General features: G+C 43.0%; 1 protein-coding gene across 8 annotated transcripts in view; it reads left to right on the plus strand.

The window, feature by feature from the left end:
• The window catches only part of OSBPL1A (oxysterol binding protein like 1A), a 230,981-nt gene that overhangs the window by 208,373 nt on the left and 3,229 nt on the right, over positions 1 to 19,379 (plus strand). For 7 of the 8 annotated variants that reach the window (XM_070361857.1, XM_070361856.1, XM_070361858.1 and 4 more), the window contains 9 exons: positions 2,592 to 2,726; positions 3,893 to 3,990; positions 5,060 to 5,242; positions 9,709 to 9,816; positions 11,142 to 11,231; positions 12,347 to 12,473; positions 15,070 to 15,186; positions 15,751 to 15,874; positions 16,862 to 16,952. In XM_070361857.1, the coding sequence (XP_070217958.1) occupies positions 2,592 to 2,726; positions 3,893 to 3,990; positions 5,060 to 5,242; positions 9,709 to 9,816; positions 11,142 to 11,231; positions 12,347 to 12,473; positions 15,070 to 15,186; positions 15,751 to 15,874; positions 16,862 to 16,952 (1,073 nt within the window). The remainder of the gene's footprint in view (positions 1 to 2,591; positions 2,727 to 3,892; positions 3,991 to 5,059; positions 5,243 to 9,708; positions 9,817 to 11,141; positions 11,232 to 12,346; positions 12,474 to 15,069; positions 15,187 to 15,750; positions 15,875 to 16,861; positions 16,953 to 19,379) is intronic. The other variant, XM_070361859.1, reaches the window with a different exon arrangement.

The raw sequence follows: 19,379 nt of genomic DNA on the forward strand, positions 1-19,379 counted from the left end.
TTCTTAATTGTGCACATCTGTAAGAATGTAGATGTTTAGAGGGGTGGGCGGAAGCAGGTGGCATTCCACCTGGGTGGTGCCTTGGGGTTGTTCACATGACCGTGGTTTTAGTTAGCAGGTTTCATGAAGGACCTGATTCCCATGAGAAAGGTAAATAATGATAGGTGGAAGGTTGGGAAAATTATCAGAATAATCTAGAGAAAACCAAGATCAGATCAGATCAGTCGCTCAGTCGTATCCGACTCTTTGCGACCCCATGAATCGCAACATGCCAGGCCTCCCTGTCCATCACCAACTCCCGGAGTTCACTCTGACTCACGTCCATCGAGTCAGTGACGCCATCCATCCATCTCATCCTCTGTCGTCCCCTTCTCCTCCTGCCCCCAATCCCTCCCAGCATCAGAGTCTTTTCCAATGAGTCAACTCTTCACATGAGGTGGCCAAAGTACTGGAGTTTCAGCTTCAGCATCATTCCTTCCAAAGAAATCCCAGGGCTGATCTCCTTCAGAATGGACTGGTTGGATCTCCTTGCAGTCCAAGGGACTCTCAAAAGTCTTCTCCAACACCACAGTTCAAAAGCATCAATTCTTCGGCGCTCAGCCTTCTTCACAGTTCAACTCTCACATCCATACATGACCACAGGAAAAACCATAGCCTTGACTAGACGGACCTTTGTTGGCAAAGTAATGTCTCTGCTTTTGAATATGCTATCTAGGTTGGTCATCACTTTCCTTCCAAGGAGTAAGCGTCTTTTAATTTCATGGCTGCAGTCAGCATCTGCAATGATTTTGGAGCCCAGAAAAATAAAGTCTGACACTGTTTCCCCATCTATTTCCAATGAAGTGATGGGACCGGATGCCATGATCTTCATTTTCTGAATGTTGAGCTTTAAACCAACTTTTTCACTCTCCACTTTCACTTTCATCAACAGGCTTTTTAGTTCCTCTTCACCTTCTGCCATAAGGGCAGTGTCATCTGCGTATCTGAGGTTATTGATATTTCTCCCGGCAACCTTGATCCCAGCTTGTGTTTCTTCCAGTCCAGCGTTTCTCATGATGTACTCTGCATATAAGTTAAATAAACAGGGTGACAATATACAGCCTTGACATACTCCTTTTCCTATTTGGAACCAGTCTGTTGTTCCATGTCCAGTTCTAACTGTTGCTTCCTGACCTGCATACAGATTTCTCAAGAGGCAGGTCAGGTGGTCTGGTATTCCCATCTCATTCAGAATTTTCCACAGTTTATTGTGATCCACACAGTCAAAGGCTTTGGCATAGTCAATAAAGCAGAAATAGATGTTTTTCTGGAACTCTCTTGCTTTTTCCATGATCTAGCGGATGTTGGCAATTTGATCTCTGGTTCCTCTGCCTTTTCTAAAACCAGCTTGAACATCAGGAGGTTCACGGTTCATGTATTGCTGAAGCCTGGCTTGGAGAATTTTGAGCATTACTTTGCTAGCATGTGAGATGAGTGCAATTGTGCGGTAGTTTGAGCATTCTTTGGCATTGCCTTTCTTTGGGATTGGAATGAAAACTGACCTTTTCCAGTCCTGTGGCCACGGCTGAGTTTTCCAAATTTGCTGGCATATTGAATGCAGCACTTTCACAGCATCATCTTTCAGGATTTGGAATAGCTCAACTGGAATCCCAAGATAAGTTTGTTATCTAAAGAATGTTTATTTAAGATCCTATGGTGCTCCTGTTTGCTGGCAGGATATGGTAGGGAAAGTGACAGTGTTAGTTGCTCAGTTGTATCTGACTGTTTGCTTCCCCATGGACTGTAGCCCACCAGGGTCCTCTGTCCATGCAATTCTCCAGGCAAGAATACTGGAGTGGGTTGCCATTCCCTTCTCTAGGGGATCTCCCGACCCAGGGATTGAACCCAGGTCTCCTATGTTGCAGGCGGATTCACCATCTGAGCCACCAGGGAAGCCCCAGGATATGGTAAACAGAGGTGAAAGGTTGCAATTGAGGTTAGATGACCCCTCCCAGTCATTAAATTATTCTTGGAAGTCTACATGATTGTGTCGTTCTATCAGACAGAACTAAATATCTATTCTGCAAAATATACATTAGCCATCAACACCCTAGTTCATAATGTATATGGACGTGCTCAGAAAACCTCAGTATTGTCTGTGAAAAGCAGTCTGAAGTTCTTCTGAAAAATTGTCCACAAAAGTGGTCTGAGTGGTAGCTTCCTAGCCCGGTGTGGAGGTGCTCGGTCTTGCGTCCCCATCACCTTCATTTGTCATTTGCTAATTCTGATCTGAGGCAGACTTATTAACAGTCGTCATCTCAGTGATCAGACTTATTAACAGTCGTCATCTCAGTGATCACTAGTAGACTGCAGGCTCCTCGAAGCCAAGGAAGAACGTCTGGGTAGTCTTTGTATTTCCTTCAAGGCCTAGAACAGTATATTCCACATGGTTAGATGGTCTGGGAAGACTTAGGAAATTGAACTAATGCTAATTAAATTTCATGGGTCGCTGTTGTCTGTGACTTTCTTTCCAGGAACATGTTATGTCGAGACGGAAGCATGTAGGTTTACTGTGTATTTTGGACATCAGTTTCCATTTTCTTATTCACTAGGAACTCTCCAAGATCACCATGCCAGTTATATTTAATGAGCCTTTGAGCTTCCTCCAGCGACTCACTGAATATATGGAGCACACATACCTCATCCACAAGGCCAGTTCGCTCACTGATCCTGTGGAAAGGATGCAGGTGCGTGTCGCCAAGCCCTGGGAAAGACTGACAGACGTCTTGGAAGGTCTTCTCTGCCACCTCCCCTACCTCCCCGCCCCCAACCTACACGCACAGAGGTCATGTTAAGTTTAATGCGAGGTTAGGAAATGTTATTAATACATAGCATGTTTGGAGTGTCATCTGTGTTCCTTCTGCAGACCAATGAGGATTGGAAGAAAGCAGAAAGGTCCAAAACCAAACCTGAGTTTGGTGAGCTGTTTCTGAGTCATTGTTTTAGAAAGTGGCATTGTGTTGGGGGAAGACACTTCAGCCTTTCAGACTTCTCAGAGTGTTTCTAGGAAGACATGTATATACATACACATATAAATAAGTGTATTTATGCTTATGTGTTTATATAAATATGCACATACTACTATAGGTTGAAAAAGAGGACAAGAAGGAATTGTACTTCTTGATTTTTTTTTTGAAGGGAAATAGTCATGTGATGTATATGGATGGACTAGACACAGGGAGAGTAGATACATTGTTCTCCTTCCAACAAAGCAATAGCATTCTAAATGGAGTCTTGTGTCCTTCCATGTATGTAAAGCAGCTTTTCCCAACCTCACTGGACTTGATACCAATTTGTTTGGTTTTATCTTTTCACCCCATCCTAAAAGGGATGTGAAAGTGTTAGTCAGGCATGTCTGACTCTTTGCAACCCAGTGGACTGTAGCCTACCAGGCTCCTCTGTCCATGGGATTTCCCAGACAAGAATACTGGAGTGGGTTGCCATTCCCTTCTCCAGGGGATCTTCTAGATCCAGGGATCAAACCTGAGTCTCCTGCATTGCAGACAGATTCTTTACCATCTGCTGATGTACTTTTTAGAAATTGTAAAGGAATTAAAAGTAATGTCAGATTTGAGAGTCTTTTTTTAAAGTCCTTGAGAGTATTTGTAACACTGTGAGTATATTTATAAAAACCACAGTTGGGATGACTTACAGGAAGAGACTCAGAGTCATTTTCATTCTGAATATCCACATTGGCTTATTAGTTTGCTTATTAAGCCATCTTTAACATGCAACATAATTAAACTCCGCAGAATCATTTTGTACATTACTGTCTTCAGCAAAATTTCAGTTCCTGAAAGAGTAAGGAGCCAGCGAGGCTGTTTTTAACTTATGCTCACGCTCTGTCCCCCAGTGTGTGGCTGCATTTGCTGTCTCCGCTGTTGCCTCGCAGTGGGAACGCACTGGAAAGCCTTTCAACCCGCTCCTGGGAGAGACTTATGAGTTAGTTCGGTAAGATCTTCCACTCTATTCCAGGCAGATATTTGAATTTGCATGATTTATATAGCTCTTCAAGTGAAAATGGGTATTTTTTGGGCATTTACCAACATTTTGTAAGACTGGAGAAAAGGTAACGACTTTGATGTTTGTTTCTGTGATAGTTGTTATTTTAGAGACTGTCAAAAATATGAAAGCATATATAAAGTGGACCGTTATTAAAAGTAAACGCAAGAATTTCAGTATTCCTGATCTTGCAGGATTAGCTATCATCCTTTCTACTTATGTAGCCCATTAGGATAGATTTTTAAAAAATAACTGTATAAAATATATTAGCATAAACTGTGATTGTTGGCATAGAGGCAGTGAATGTGTCTAAGGGTGCAGTACTGTCTGCCTGCCGTCGCTTGCTTCTTTACACACAGAGAATTCATTTGTCTTTTGTTTTTCTGAATCTCTCTCGGTCCACAAGTTTTGATCTCATTTATTCCCTAGATGTTTGAAAAGGAAACAGTGTAGATTCTTCTTAGTATAAAATGGGATGATACGTTTTAAATTTACATGGCTAGTATTGTCAGTTCATGAAAATCACTGCAGTTCATGGGTATTCCTTATTTTAATGTGTTTAAGTAGCTCGATGTATAATAACATTGGTTTTAGTTGTTTGGGATGCATTTTTGCAGTTTCTCATGTATTGTCCTTTTCATCAGGATGATAATAAAGAATCGTTCAGTTTGTCAAATCCGTTTCCTTAATACTTTAACATTGCTTTTTAAAAAGATTTATTTTTAATTGGAGCATAGTTGCTTTACAATGTGTTGGTTTCTGCTGTACAACGACATGACTCCGCTATAAGTATACATATATCCCCTTCCTCCTGAGCCTCCCTCTCACCCCCGCACCCCCTTCCCACCTCTCATCACAGAGCACCAAGCTGAGCCCTCTGTGCTATACAGCGGCTTCTGATGTATATTTTACACATGGTATATATATTAGCATTGCTTTCAGACTGAAATGACAATAATGTATATATTTTGTGATGAGTTTATTATAACACTACCTTTTTTTTTTTTTAAATCTTAAGAGATGACCTTGGTTTCAGACTCATCTCTGAGCAGGTCAGCCATCACCCACCCATTAGTGCATTTCATGCTGAAGGATTAAACAATGATTTCATCTTTCATGGCTCAATCTATCCCAAACTGAAGTTCTGGGGGAAGAGTGTAGAAGCAGAACCCAAAGGAACCATCACGTTGGAGCTTCTTGAGTGAGTTGGAATCATACGTTTTACTCATTTCGTGTGTACCTATGCTATGCTAAGTCACTTCAGTCGTGTCCGACCCTGTGCGACCCCATAGACGGCAGCCCACCGGGCTCCCCCGTCCCTGGGATTCTCCAGGCAAGAACACTGGAGTGGGGTGCCATTTCCTTCTCCAATGCATGAAAGTGAAAAGTGAAAGTGAAGTCACTAAGTTGTGTCGACTCATTAGTATATACACTTACACGCAGACCTGACCTTGTTGTTCAAAAGCTGGAGAAAACAAAGCTGCTTTTATAAGACACAAATTTTCTACTGTCATGTAAAAGACTTTGAGAAATGTGGCAGCAGCCATGGTTAATCAGCCTAGGTATGTGTAAACAGTTTAACTTGATATATGACAGTGGTTTTATGTAGATCTATTTTAAGATTAAGTGGAGTTAATCAGTCCATGACATTATCATGGTAATAATGCCTTGTTTAATCATCTTTTACAATGAACTCACTTTGAGAAATATTGAAATAACAATCACATTGGCACATCTTAGGCATTAGGTTAGTTGAAAGTTCTCTTCTTTTGTGATAGAAAAAAGATTGCCATGAAATATCTCTCCATTTATTTGTGTCATCTTCAATTTTGTTCATTACTGTCTTACCATTTTCAATATACAAGTCTTTCACATCCTTGCTTAAATTTATTTCTAGGTTTTTTCTTTTTTTTTTTTTTGATGCAATTGTAAGTAAAATTGTTAATTCTGTGCTCATGGATTGAAAAAGTACTGTTAAACTTTGTCATACTATACAAAGCAGTGTACAGATTCAGTGTAGTCTCTATCAAAATTCCAATAACATTTTTGCACAAATTAAAGAAGACAGTGCTACAGTTTGTATGGGATCACAGAAGACCCCAAATTGGCAAAGCAGTCTTGAGAAAGCAGAACAAAGCTGGAGGCATCATGCTCCCTGATTTCAAACTGTATTACAAAGCTATAGTAATTAAAATATATGATATTGGCATTAAAAGAGATATATAAATCAGTGAAACAGAGTAGAGAGCCCCAAAAATAAGTCCATGCTAGTAGGGTCAACTAAATTAAACAAAGAAGGCAAGAATATACAGTGGAATGACAGTCTTCTCAGTGGTGTTGGAGAAATTGGACAGACACATGCACAAGAGTGAAACTGGACCACTGTTTTATACTATACACAAAATTGACTCAAAGTGGATTGCAAACTTGAACATAAGACTGAAAGTCATAAAACTTCTAGAAGAAAACGTAGGTGGTAGACTCCTTGACATAGGTCTTGGCAATGATGTTTTGAATCTGACACCAAAAAGAATAAAAGCAAAAATAAACAAGTGGGACTATATCAAATTAAAAAGCTTCTGCACAGTAAAGAAAACCATCAACAAAATGAAAACGCAGCCTACTGAATAGGAGAAAATACTTGCAAATCATATAGGCTAACATCCAAAATACAAAAAGAACTCATACCACTCAAGAGCAAAAGAAAAAAAAGTAATTAAAAAATGGGCCAAAGATCTGAATGGACATTTTTTTCAAAGAAGACATACAGATGATCAACAGGAATGAAAAGATACTGTATGTCATTAATCAAGAAAATGCAAATCAAACCACAGTGAAAGGGAACCCTTGTGCATGGTTGGCAGATGTAAATTGGTTCAGTCTCAATGGAAAACAATTTGGAGATTCCTCAAAAAATTAAAAGTAGAACTACCATGATCCAGCAATTGTACTTTGGAATACTTAGCCAAAGAAGACCAAAACATTATCTCAAAAAGATATCTGCACTCCCATGACATTATTATACATATTATACCTGTATAATGTGTTATATTATATTAATATATATATACACACACCTGTTCCACACAACAGCCAAGATACGGAAGTAATCCAAGTATCCATCATTAGGTGAATGGATAATGAAACTGTGGTACACACACATACACGAATATTATTCAGCCATAAAAAAGAATGAAATCTTGCCACTTGCAACAACATGGTTGGACCTCAAGGACATTATGCTGAGTGAAATAAGTCAGAGAAAGACAAATACTCTATGACCTCCTCATATGAGAAAAAGAAGGAGAAGGAGAAAAAATAATAAACAGACTTTAATCCTAGAGTGACTCAGATATTGAAATTTGTATCAAAGATTTTAAAGCTGCTGTTACACTCCATGACATAAAGATGAACACTCTTAAAATGAATAGAAAGACGTTGAAGCAAAGAAACTGAAGTATTTCTGGAAATTTTAGTACTGAAAAAATACAATAACAAATGTAATAGCTGGGATAGACTCAATAGCAGAATAAAGATGATAAAATATGTACAGGATCCACAGGCTGAAAGCTATAAAACCCTGGTTACGGGAATCAAAGACTATCTGAGTAATGGAGAGCCTACCATGCCTCACTGTACTTGGAATCCTTAATGTAATTCATATGTTTGTTCTCCTTTAATTGATCTATAAACAGTGTGTATTAACACAATCCAAATTTAAACGTCCCAGGATGAATTTTGGTAGATCAAGAGATAGTGGATCCTAAAATTTATTTGGAAAGACAAATGAAACACTGTAGCCAAAATAGTTTTGAAAAGGAAGAACAGAATGATGAACTCCTACCTCCTAATTTTAAGACTTTATAGTGAAGCTGTTGCCATCAAGACTGTTATATTGACAGAAAGACAGACACATACATCAGTGGAACAGAGAATAGCATCCAAAAACTGACCCACAGAAACATGGTCCACTGATTTTTCACGAAGGTGAAAGAAAGCACTATTCAGTAATGAAGGGTGGTCCTCTCCACACATGGTGTGAGAACAGTCCGACATGCATGTGTTAAAAAATGAACCTCAACTTACACCTCACACCCTAAGCAAAAATGATCCCAACATAGATCATAGGCTAAAATCTAATGTACAGCTTTAAGCTTTTGGAAGAAAACAGGAGAAAATGTTTATAACTTTGGGTTATGCAATGACATCTTATAATACCAAAGGATAATCTAGAAGAGACAAAATTGATAAATTAGATTTTATAAAAATCTGTTGCTCAGTGAAAAACACTCTTAAGAGAACAAAGAGAGAAGTTAGAGATGGATAAACATTATTGGTGAATCATTTATCAACAAAGGACTTGTATCTAGAATGTATAAAGCATTCTCAAAACAGTAAGAAAACAGACAACCCAGTAAGAAACTGGACAAAAGATGTGAACAGATACTTTACCAAAGAGATATATGAATGACAAATGAGCACACAAAAACACGCTCAACAGCCTTGGTCATTAGAGAAATGCAAAATTAAAATCATAGTGCGATCCCACGACACACCTATTAGAATGTCTAAAATCAGAATTTTTAGAGCTGACAGTATCAAGTGCTGACTAGGATGCAGGGCACCCAGAATCTCATGTAATACTGGGGGATCTGGTAAAAGAGTAGAGCCACTCTGGAGAATAGTCTGGCTGTTTCTTACAGAGTTGACCTTGTGTTAACCAGATGATTCAGCAGTCCACTCGTAGGCATTTACTCTGGAGAAATAGAGAGGTGTATTTTCACAAAGACCCGTGTGCAGGTGTTTATAGGAGTGTTACTTATAACCACCAAGAACTGAAAGCAACCCAGCATGCTTCAGTGAGTAAATGGTTAAACTGTGATACATTCATATAGTAGAATACTACTCAGAAATAAGGACAAATTATTGATACATAGAATTTGAAATGCATTATACAAATGAAACTAATCTCAAAGGTGACATGGTGTATTATCCCATTTATGTGACACTCTGGAAAAGGCAAAACTATTGCAATGGAGAACAGATGAGTTGTTTAGGAATTCCAGGTGGGGGAAGGTTTGACCATAGAGGGTCAGCATGAGCGAATTTGTGGAGGGTGTGATGGAATTTGTGGTTGTGGTACTAGTTACAGTGATCTACACATGCACTGAAGCTCACAGAAGTGAATTTTACTGCTTGTGAATTAAAAATACATTTAAGCATAAGTGTACGAAGATGTAAAATGAATGTTTTCAAAAGCAAAGATTGTGTAAAATTGGAACTTACTCACATACACAAGTTTTTCCCTTTGGCAAGGTGGAAAGTACCAAATAGACCATTTTTCTTTTCTACCTCTAACTTAATTTATTATGTTTTCACCAAACTTTTGAAGGCTTAAGATGATTGTATACATAGTTTAATTTGGAGTTTGGTAGAAGCATAGTTTTGTTTTTAAGTTTTTGCATCCTTTTAAGAAACAATAAGAATTAACTAGATGATACCTGTTTTACTGGGATTAACATCAGTTTTTATAGTCTTAGAGTTGAGTGCTCTCCAGCAGTCTGATAGGTTATCCTGAGTCATGGCATTTGAGGCAGATGTGCTTTTTAAACAGAGTAACACTTCTCACTTCTTTGTCTGGGCTTTGGCTTTCTTTTTGTTTCCTAGACACAATGAAGCATATACGTGGACGAATCCTACGTGCTGTGTGCACAACATCATCGTGGGAAAGCTCTGGATTGAGCAGTACGGCAATGTGGAGATCACAAACCACAAGTGAGCCGGTCCATCGTCCCCGCCCCTTCATTTGCATCAGAGGGGTCTGGTAGTCTTTCTGTAAAAGTTCTAGTAGAGGACATCCCTGGCAGCCCAGTGGTTAAGACTTCGCACTTCCCATGAAGGGGGCCTGGGTTTGATCCCTGGTCTGGGATTGTAGATCCCACATGCCATGTGGTGAGGCCAAAAAAAAAAAGTGCATTGCATTGCAAGGAGTTTCCTGGCAGTCCAGTGGTTAAGACTCCACACTCGCACTGTGGAAGGCCTGGGTTCAATCCCTGATTGGGGAACTTGGATTCCACAAGCTATGCAGCTCGGCCAAGAATATATGTATAAAGCATTTTTAAAAGTTCTGTATATATGGGTATATTTAAAAAAAATCCTAGTAGAGTCTAATGACAACTTAAGAACCAGGCAGTGTAACTCTGTGGTAAACTGAAGCCAGTCCATTTAATGAACAGAATTTAGTAGCTGTGGCTCCCAGGCTAAGTTGCCCCATGGTACGTGGAATATTCAGGACCAGGGATCAAACCCATGTCCCCTGCCTTGGGTTCTGAACCACTGGACCGCCAGGGAAGTCCTTAATGAATAGAGTTTATATTTTTAAGTCTCTAGTTATGGAAGACTGGTGAACTCAGAGCTTCGGCAGCCTCAGGGAATCTTCGTTCCTGCCTCCCTCAGGTCATCATGCTGACACGTTTAGCTTGTATTGTTCACACGGGGGCAGGCGACAGGAGGGACAGGAGAGTTGGAAAGACGTGGATTCAAATCCTACTGTGAGCCTAGGCCTGTATCCTAGTCAGCTCGGGCTGTGGTGACAGAACATGGTGGGCCAGGTAGCTTCAAGGGCAGACATTTATTTATCATGCTTCTGGAGACTTGAGGCCCAGGTCAGGGTGCTGGCAGACACAGTGCTGGGTGAAGGCCCTCTTTCTGGTTTGAAGTTGGCTATCTTCTCAAATCTTCGCCTGGCAGAGTGAGGGATCATCTCCCCAGAGTTTCTTATTCAAAGAGCATACATCCATTCAGTTCTACCCTTAGGACCAGATTACCCGCCTTACATGGGTGACAAGGCTTCACCATATGAATTGGGACGGGGGGTAGGCAGACATTCATTCCATAGCAGCAGCTCACTTATTTTTTATGAACCTTGCTTTTTCTTTGTGGTGGGTTCAGTACTGATTATGGATTAATTGTGATATTCTCTGTGTGGAGCCTGGTGTGAGTTAGAAAATCAGTAAACAGCAGGTGCTGCCAGAGGGTCACTGTTCTTTGCTGCTGCTTCTGTGTTGAACAATAACCCAAGCTCACTGTCTCCTTTACAGGACTGGGGACAAATGTGTGTTGAATTTTAAGCCGTGCGGCCTTTTTGGTAAAGAATTACACAAAGTTGAAGGCTACATTCAAGATAAAAGGTAAAGTTCCATTTTAAATGTTGACTAGTATAGGTGTTGTTCACTAAGTAAAGTGTTGTTATTAAAATCTGCCAACACCGGAATTCCCTGGTGGTTCAATGGTTAATACTGCATGCTCCCACTGAAGGGGGCACAGGTTCGATCCTTGGTTGGGAAACTTAAGATCCCACATGTTGCGTGGTTCGGCCAAAAAATTTTAAAAAAGGAAGAAAAAGAAAATCTGCTGTTACCTCAGTTCAGTCGCCAGTCGTGTCTGCCTCTTTGTGACCCCATGGGCTGCAGCACACCAGGCTTCCCTGTTCATCACCAACTCCTGGAGCTTGCTCAAACTTACAAGTCAGTGATGCCATCCAGCCGTCTCATCCTCTGTCATCCCCTTCTCCTCTTGCCTTCAATCTTTCCCAGCATCAGGGTCTTTTCCAGTGAGTCAGTTCTTTGCATCAGGTGGCCAAAGTATTGGAGCTTCAGCTTCAGTCCTTCCAGTGAATATTCAGGACTGATTTCCTTTAGGATTGACTGGTTTGATCTCCTTGCAGTTGAGGGGACTCTCAGGAATCTTCTCCATCAGTTGGGAGAAGCATCAGTTCTTAAAAAGCATCAGTTCTTCGGTGCTCAGCTTACTTTGTAGTCCAGCTCTCACATCCATACATGACTACCGGAAAAACCTTAGGTTTGACTAGACAGAACTTTGTCAGCAAAGTAATGTCTCTGCTTTTTAACATGCTGTCTAGGTTTCCTGCTATTATCTAGGAAACAGCATTTCAGTAAATTGAGAAATTCTTCTGCAAGAAATATCTATTTCTTTAAAGAATCTGATTCATAAGCATCTTTATTTATGAAAAGAGGAGCTTCCTTGATGGCTCAGACTGTAAAGAATCTTCCTGCAATGTAGAAGACTCAGATTCTATCCTTGGGTGTGGAAGATCCCCTGGAGAAGGGCATAGCTACCCACTCCACTCTTGCCTGGAGAATTCCATGGAGCCTGGTGGGCTACAGTCCATGGGATCACAAAGAGCTGGACATGACCGAGCAACCAATACTTTCAGTTTATGATAATATTCAATTACCTGAGACACGGGTTTAATTGTTGGCTCAACATCGATTTCTCCTGACAGCAAAAAGAAGCTCCGTGCCCTCTACGGGAAATGGACAGAATGTTTGTACAGTGTTGACCCAGCCACGTTTGATGCTTACAAAAAAAATGATAAGAAAAATACTGAAGAGAAGAAAAACAGCAAACAGGTAAACAATCCCAGAAGATGGTATCGAAGGGATCCCTGGATGGTGGCCTGATAGTGGGTCACAGCGTTACCTTTTACACTTGGAGCTGTGCATGTGATGTTTCTCCTTGACCTTTTGTTGTTGTTGTTACTGTTTTTAACAGCAAAAACATTTTGTATTGGGTAAAGCCAATTGGAGACTCCAGTTGGATTCCTGGGTCGGGAAAATCTGCTGGAGAAGGGATAGGTTACCCACTCCAGTATTCTTGGACTTCCCTGTGGCTCAGACAGTAAAGAATTCGCCTGCAATGTGGGAGATCTGGGTTCGATCCCTGGGTTGGGAAGACCCTCTGGAGAAGGGAACAGCTACCCACTCCAGTATTCTGGCCTGGAGAATCCCTGTGGACAGAGGAGCCTGGCAGGCTACAGTCCATGGGGTCGCAAAGAGTCAGACACGACTGAGTGACTTTCATATAGCCGATTAACAATGGTGTGACAGTCTCAGGTGATCAGCAAAGGGATTCATCCATACATATACATGTATCTGTTCTCCCCTAAACCCCTCTCCCATCAAGGCTGGCACATAACATTGAGCAGAGTTCCATGTGCTATACAGTAATGAACAGATGATTGGACTTGCTACTGATTCTTGGGATACTCTCCCATGGAGTATGGGTGTGTGCTGTGCAGTTACACACACAGTGTTGAATTCACATCGCTTTGGAAAGTTGGAGTTCATCTTAGTGAGACAAATATTCTTACCCTCCTTTCTGTTTATGTGCGTTAGCAGTTGAGCGCTTCTGAATATTTGAGATTACACCCAGAATAATCACGTGGGTTTTCATGCAGACAGCAGTGTTATTGCCCTCCTCTGTATCCGAGATCCCGGGAGCTGAGAACATTGCAGTTAAGGGAATCGTTGCTGGACGGCCATCCTCCTCTTATGAAGCTTCCTCCTAACAGGACAGTTCAACCTTAGACTCTCCCCTTGTGAGGCCACAGCTTCTTGTCGCAGGACCCTGGGAGGCTGGACTGCTCAGTGGAGTCTGAGCTAGAGAGAGGTTGCACCTGTTTGCACAGGAAGCATTGGAGGACTGATTATTTTCCAGTAACGGGCATCAGGGATCAGAACACGAGCTCTGCTTGGAATTCTGCCTCCTCCGCTTCTGAGTGGTTTGATCTTAGGCAGATCCCTACTCTCTCTCTGCCTCAGCGCCTCATCTGTAAAATGGAGACAGTAATAGCACCCTCATGTCAGAGCAGTTGACAGAGGTCAGGGGCCCCGGGTGAAGACAGCTCAGGTCCCGTCCTCTTTGAGCATCACAGTCTGGCTCTCTGCTCCCGGCTCCCCTTGCCCTGCTGTGTTGCTTGCAAGAGGCAGAGCCTCGCTCTCCCCTTACAGAAGTGGGGTTCAGTACAGCAGAAGGCATTGGGGAAATTCCAGAAAATCTCCCTCATGTCCCATAAAGCCCTGGTCAATCTTTGTAGACAGAAGGGCCTCGGCCCTTGGAGAAGGCACCCTCACGCTCTCCCTGTGTCTGATCTCGCCTCCCAGGGCCTCGGCCACTGTGGGTTTCTGATGCTTCTGAGGATATTCAGATGCCAGGCGAAGCTCATCACCAGTGTCGTCCCCTCCTGGTTGCTGTTTGTAAAATTCCATGTCTCAGCCAGTAGTTCTAGATTTGGTAACAATGACATTGGGAATATGACTTCACTTTCCAGAGGCTTAAATTCTTTATATATAAAACTTTATGGGCCAGTTACGTAAGGACTAAATATACAGAGAGCTGCTGGCATAGCTCTGCTGGGGAAGGGGAGGGAGCAGGCAGCTAGTGGAAATGCTGCTTTCTTTTTTAGCTTAACATCTTTTGATTGAATACTTTCAGGATCCCTGCTGGTTTGGGTCATTGATAAATTTAGTTAAATGCTCCAAGAATTTAACCTTTCCTTGCCCTAATAGTGTTCCACGAACTACTTAAATGAGTTATTTTGGATTTTAAAAAAAGCTTTAAAAATATTAAAACACGACAGTCAAGGCGTGATGACGACAGTGGTGCTGGTAAGGCCTTACGTGCTCATAGCCCCTAAAAGTGACACAACGCAGGCTCACAGGCTCACAGCATGGACTCGGTCGCTCGACCCACATTTATTGGCTTCCTGGCCTGGATTGAAAGGTGAGGACACGAGAATGAGAAAGATACAGTGCCCTGGCACTCACGGGTTATGTTCTAATGCCACACAGTGAGAACTGCTGATTTTACAATTTGTTGCTGCTGTCGGTCAGTCACTAACTCATGTTCGACTCTCTGCGACCCCATGGACTGCAGCATGCCAGGCTTCCCTGTCCTTCAGTAACTCCTGGAGTTTGCTCAAACTCATGTCCATGGAGTCGGTGATGCCATCCAACCGTCTAATCCTCTGCCGCCCCCCGGCCCCCTTCTCCTCTTGCCCTCAGTTTTTCCTAGTGTCAGGGTCTTTTCTGGTGAGTCAGCATTTTGCATCAGGTGGTCAAAGTATTGGAGCTTCAACTTCAGCATCAGTCCTTCCAGTGAATATTCACGGTTGTAAGTACTATCTTTTTAAACATTTCAGTTTTGTTCCTCTGTTGGTTCTTCCAGATGAGCGCTTCTGAGGAGTCGGATGAAATGCCAATGCCGGATTCCGAGAGCGTGTTCGTCATCCCCGGGAGCGTTCTCCTGTGGCGAATAGCCCCACGGCCTCCGAATTCAGCCCAGGTAAGGCCTCCTGTTTACTTGGATCTGAGGGCGCTCTTTCCCCAGCCTGGTCAGAACCAGGAGGAGGGCGGGGGTGAGAGGCGGGTCATCGAATTGCTCCTCAGTCATCCCTCTGTGGTTCCCCCCCAGGACTTGGCATTGCTGCCTCCCAGGCCTCCTGGTGTCTGACCGAGATGCCTTGGGGTGGGCCTTTGGGGGGCTTCCTCCATACATACGGGTGTGGGCCTTTGAGGGGTTTCCTCTACACTTACTGAGGAGTAAGATCGACTCTCTTTAAGTGCGTAGTGACGCAGCCAGATCCAAGTGAGACTTTTCATGTGGAATGGAGACTGTTGGTTTTGCTTGGAGCTGATGGTGGTGAATGTCACCTGGGGGGTTTGCTTGAGACAGACTCCCACAGCTGGCACAGACCCGGGTGAAAACATGGAGATGTGTGGGCGCAGAGAGGCCGGCCATCATCACCCTGGAGCAGAGTGGGGGATCCCTGTCAAATCTTCTAGCTTCAGGGTTTCATTCTGCATTAACCTCCAGTACATGTTAATTTGAACATTTTCTTCTTTTTAGATGTACAATTTTACTAGCTTTGCAATGGTTTTGAATGAAGTAGACAAGGAGATGGAGAGCGTGATTCCTAAGACAGACTGCAGGCTGCGGCCTGACATCAGAGCCATGGAGAACGGGGAGATAGGTAACGTGCCTGGCGGCTCCAGGGAAGGTGGATTTCTTTGAGGAGGATGGTTTGCCTTACTCCCAGTCACTGTCTGCGTTTTAGTCTGTTAGGGCTGAACGTTTTATATGTTCGCACAAGCATCTTACATATTAGCATTTTAGGTGTTAGCACAAGCCATCCCTGGTGGCTCAGATGGTAAAAAATTTGCCTGCCAATGCAAGAGACCTGGGTTCGATCTTTGGGTCAGGAAGATCCCCTGGAGAAGGGAATGGCAACCCACTCCAGTATTCTTGCCTGGAGAATGCCATGGACAGAGGAGACTAGCGGGCTATAGTCCTTGGAGTCATAAAGAATCGGACACGACTGAGCAACCTATACTTTTCCCAGGTGATGCTAGTGGTAAAGAGCCTGCTGCCAGTGCAGGAAACACAGGAGACTGGGTTTGATCCCTGGGTCAGGAAGATCCATCCCCTGGAGGAGGGCATAGCAACCCACTCCAGTATTCTCGCCTGGAGAACCCCATGGACAGAGGAGCCTGGCGGGCTACAGTCCATAGGGTTGCACAGAGCCAGGCATGACTGATGGGACTAAGCACATGTTTGCTTATTTGCCAGACCTCAGTTGCAGCACGTGGAATCTTTTAGTTGCAGCATATGGGATCTAGTTCCCAGACCAGGGATTGAACCTGGGCCTCCTGCATTGCAAGTGCAGAGCCTCTGGACCCTCAGGGAAGCATTTTAACATGACTTCTGAGGCCTTCAGAATAAGCAGGCTCCTTGGGTAAACACAGAGGCTGTGGAAGGAGGTGAGAGGTCCCGGATGCCAGCGTCACCTCTCAGCGGCCTGGGGCTGTGTTCAGTTTTGACATGCCGTGACTGTGGTGCTTGTGTTCTGATAAAGGACGGCGGTGCTAACACCTGCCTCCATGGAATGAGTGTGCAGGTGCTGTCCCGGGTGGCCTCTGCTTGTACAATAACCGTTTTTTCACTGCTACGCTGATTCTAGATCAAGCTAGTGAAGAAAAAAAGCGACTCGAGGAGAAACAGAGAGCGGCCCGCAAGAACAGGTCCAAGTCGGAGGAGGACTGGAAGACGAGGTGCGCTGAGGGGCTGGGGTGTGTGGATGGAGGTGGGGTGCTGACAGATGTGTGGACTACAGAGCGGGGCTCACCGCACCCTGCGAGTTGTCCCCAGGCCTGAGAGAAAAGTACTTTCCTTTGACCAAGTTCAAGCTGAAAGGGCTGCATGTGTGCAAAGCAAATGGACTATTTGGAAATTAAGGTTAAAATATTTCTATACAGTTCACACAGGTCGATGTCAGTTAAGCAAACTCTCTTCCTTATCCAGCTAAAACACTTGTCCCTTCTGTAAGAGGGAAAGTAGAGTTACAGATTTTGGTATGAAATAGGTTCAGAGTTGTTTGTTTGGGTGAATTATAGGAGCTTTGCTTATACATATATCATGGATCAAGGATATTTAGACAGTGCCTTTACTCTTCCAAATACACAGCACACATCATGGAAATACAGTGTGTTAAAGTGACATCTTGGATTCCATTAAGAAACAGAAACTGGGCAGTAAAATGTGCAAGTTTTGAAAATTTTTCAAAAGAATCAGGAGTTTCTTAGTCACTTGGGTTGAGTAATAGAATCTCTTGTAAAGAGGAATAGAATGAAAACATTTTTTACACTTATATAATAGAAACCATTGTCCCATTATTCCAAGTTGTTAAGTAAATTTCAGAGCCAGTGTGGGCATAATTTCACAACCAGTTTAGTAGATATTACTTGGTAGCCCCTTTGGCGCCTTATACCTTTATTAGAACTAGGAATGATCTTAGGTATCATCAAGTCCAACAGTTTTGGGATTTTTTTGTTAGCATCAAAATCTTTCTTGCCAATGAACATACAAAGGATTTGCAAATACAGAGCACATGGCCACAGAGCTGCGGGGATAGGATGAGGGCTGAGCATCGAGGTTCACCTTCTCCCACCCACGCACATGCAGGATCCGGGGAACCTCTGGAAAGCCATTAGTCTAGAAATCCCCTTGTACGTGAAGAAACAAATGCTGGTTGTATTTCATTTGAGAGAGTTGCTCAAGGGCAAGTACACCCCGCAGACCATGATTAGAAAGAGCCACAAAAACCAAAACCACACTGCTTTACTGCAATCCCTTCTGAAAAGACTTGATACATTTTTATCATTATTTTTAGTCTCTCTTGCAGAAAGCCCACTTTGTGCTGTATTTCTAATTAACTCCTTTATTTTTCTGACCCCATTTTCAAGTGTGCAAAGTAAGCGAAAGTCCAATAAGCATGTTTACTGTTGGGTGAAGTCTTACTTTCAGAAAGCAACGAGCTTTGCACAGCTCTGTGGTGGCCTGGAAATAAAACTGGAAGCTAGGTTTGTGAGCTCCAGTTTGGAGCCTTACACATGCTTGCTTCCACCACTGTCTCTTAGCATCCAGAGTTCTTATATGGATATACAGACCTTAAAAACGATGCTGCTGACCCTTGGTCAAAAGAATATGTGCTTGGAGCCCTTTCCCATTAGGGGTGAGAGGTGGTGTTTGCTGACTGGGTCTTCTGGCTGATAATGTGCTTTTGAGCAGCTGGGTTCAGTTTGTGTCAGGGAAGAGGTTGTACAGCTTATAAGGGGATGTGTTTTGCAGGGGGGAGTTGAAACCAGTCCTTGGAAACCACACCCAGAAACTTATAACCTGTCCCAAACTCATCCACACTAAAAGCTGGCTTTCATGTTGATACCAGTTTCAGTCATTTGAAAAAAGTTCAGGCTCTAGGATTTTTCAGGCTTTAAACTGCAGTTCATACACATGAAAATGGCTGCTTGTGAGCCTGCCCTGTTTTCCAAGAGAAGCCCAGAGACCTTAGCAAGTGGGGTTATGTGGAGAGGAAGTGGTGGGACTGGTGAGAGACACGGCTTTGAAGAGAAGGTGGGTGATGACGCCACAAAAGGTGGTGAAGTCATCTCTTCCCCCAGTAAGAGCATCATGCAGAATTAATAGCGTTCTAGAATGTTATATTACTGATTACATTATAGAATGTTGTATTACTGACATGAGGCTTCCCTTGTAGCTCAGTTGGTAAAGAATCTGCCTGCAGGAGATTCGGAGACCCGGGTTCAATCCCTGGGTTGGGAAGATCCCCTGGAGAAGGAAATGGCAACCCACTCCAGTATCCTTGCCTGGAAAATCTCATGGACAGAGAGGCCTGGAGGGCTGCAGTCCATGGGGTCGCAAAGAGTCGGGCACGACTGAGTGACTAACACTTAACACTTATGTTACTGATTACATTATAGAATGTTGTATTATTAACATGGGGCTTCCCTGGTGGCTCAGATGGTAAAGAATCTGCCTGTAATTCAGGAGACCCAAGTTTGATCCCTGGGTCAGGAAGACACCCAGAAGAAGGGAATGGCAACCCACTCCAGTATTCTTGCCTGGAGAATTCCATGGACAGAGGAGCCTGGCAGGCTGCAGGCCATGGAATCACAAAGAGTTGG

This window comes from Bos mutus, chromosome 24 (genome assembly GCF_027580195.1).
Source record: "Bos mutus isolate GX-2022 chromosome 24, NWIPB_WYAK_1.1, whole genome shotgun sequence".
NCBI lineage: Eukaryota > Metazoa > Chordata > Mammalia > Artiodactyla > Bovidae > Bos > Bos mutus.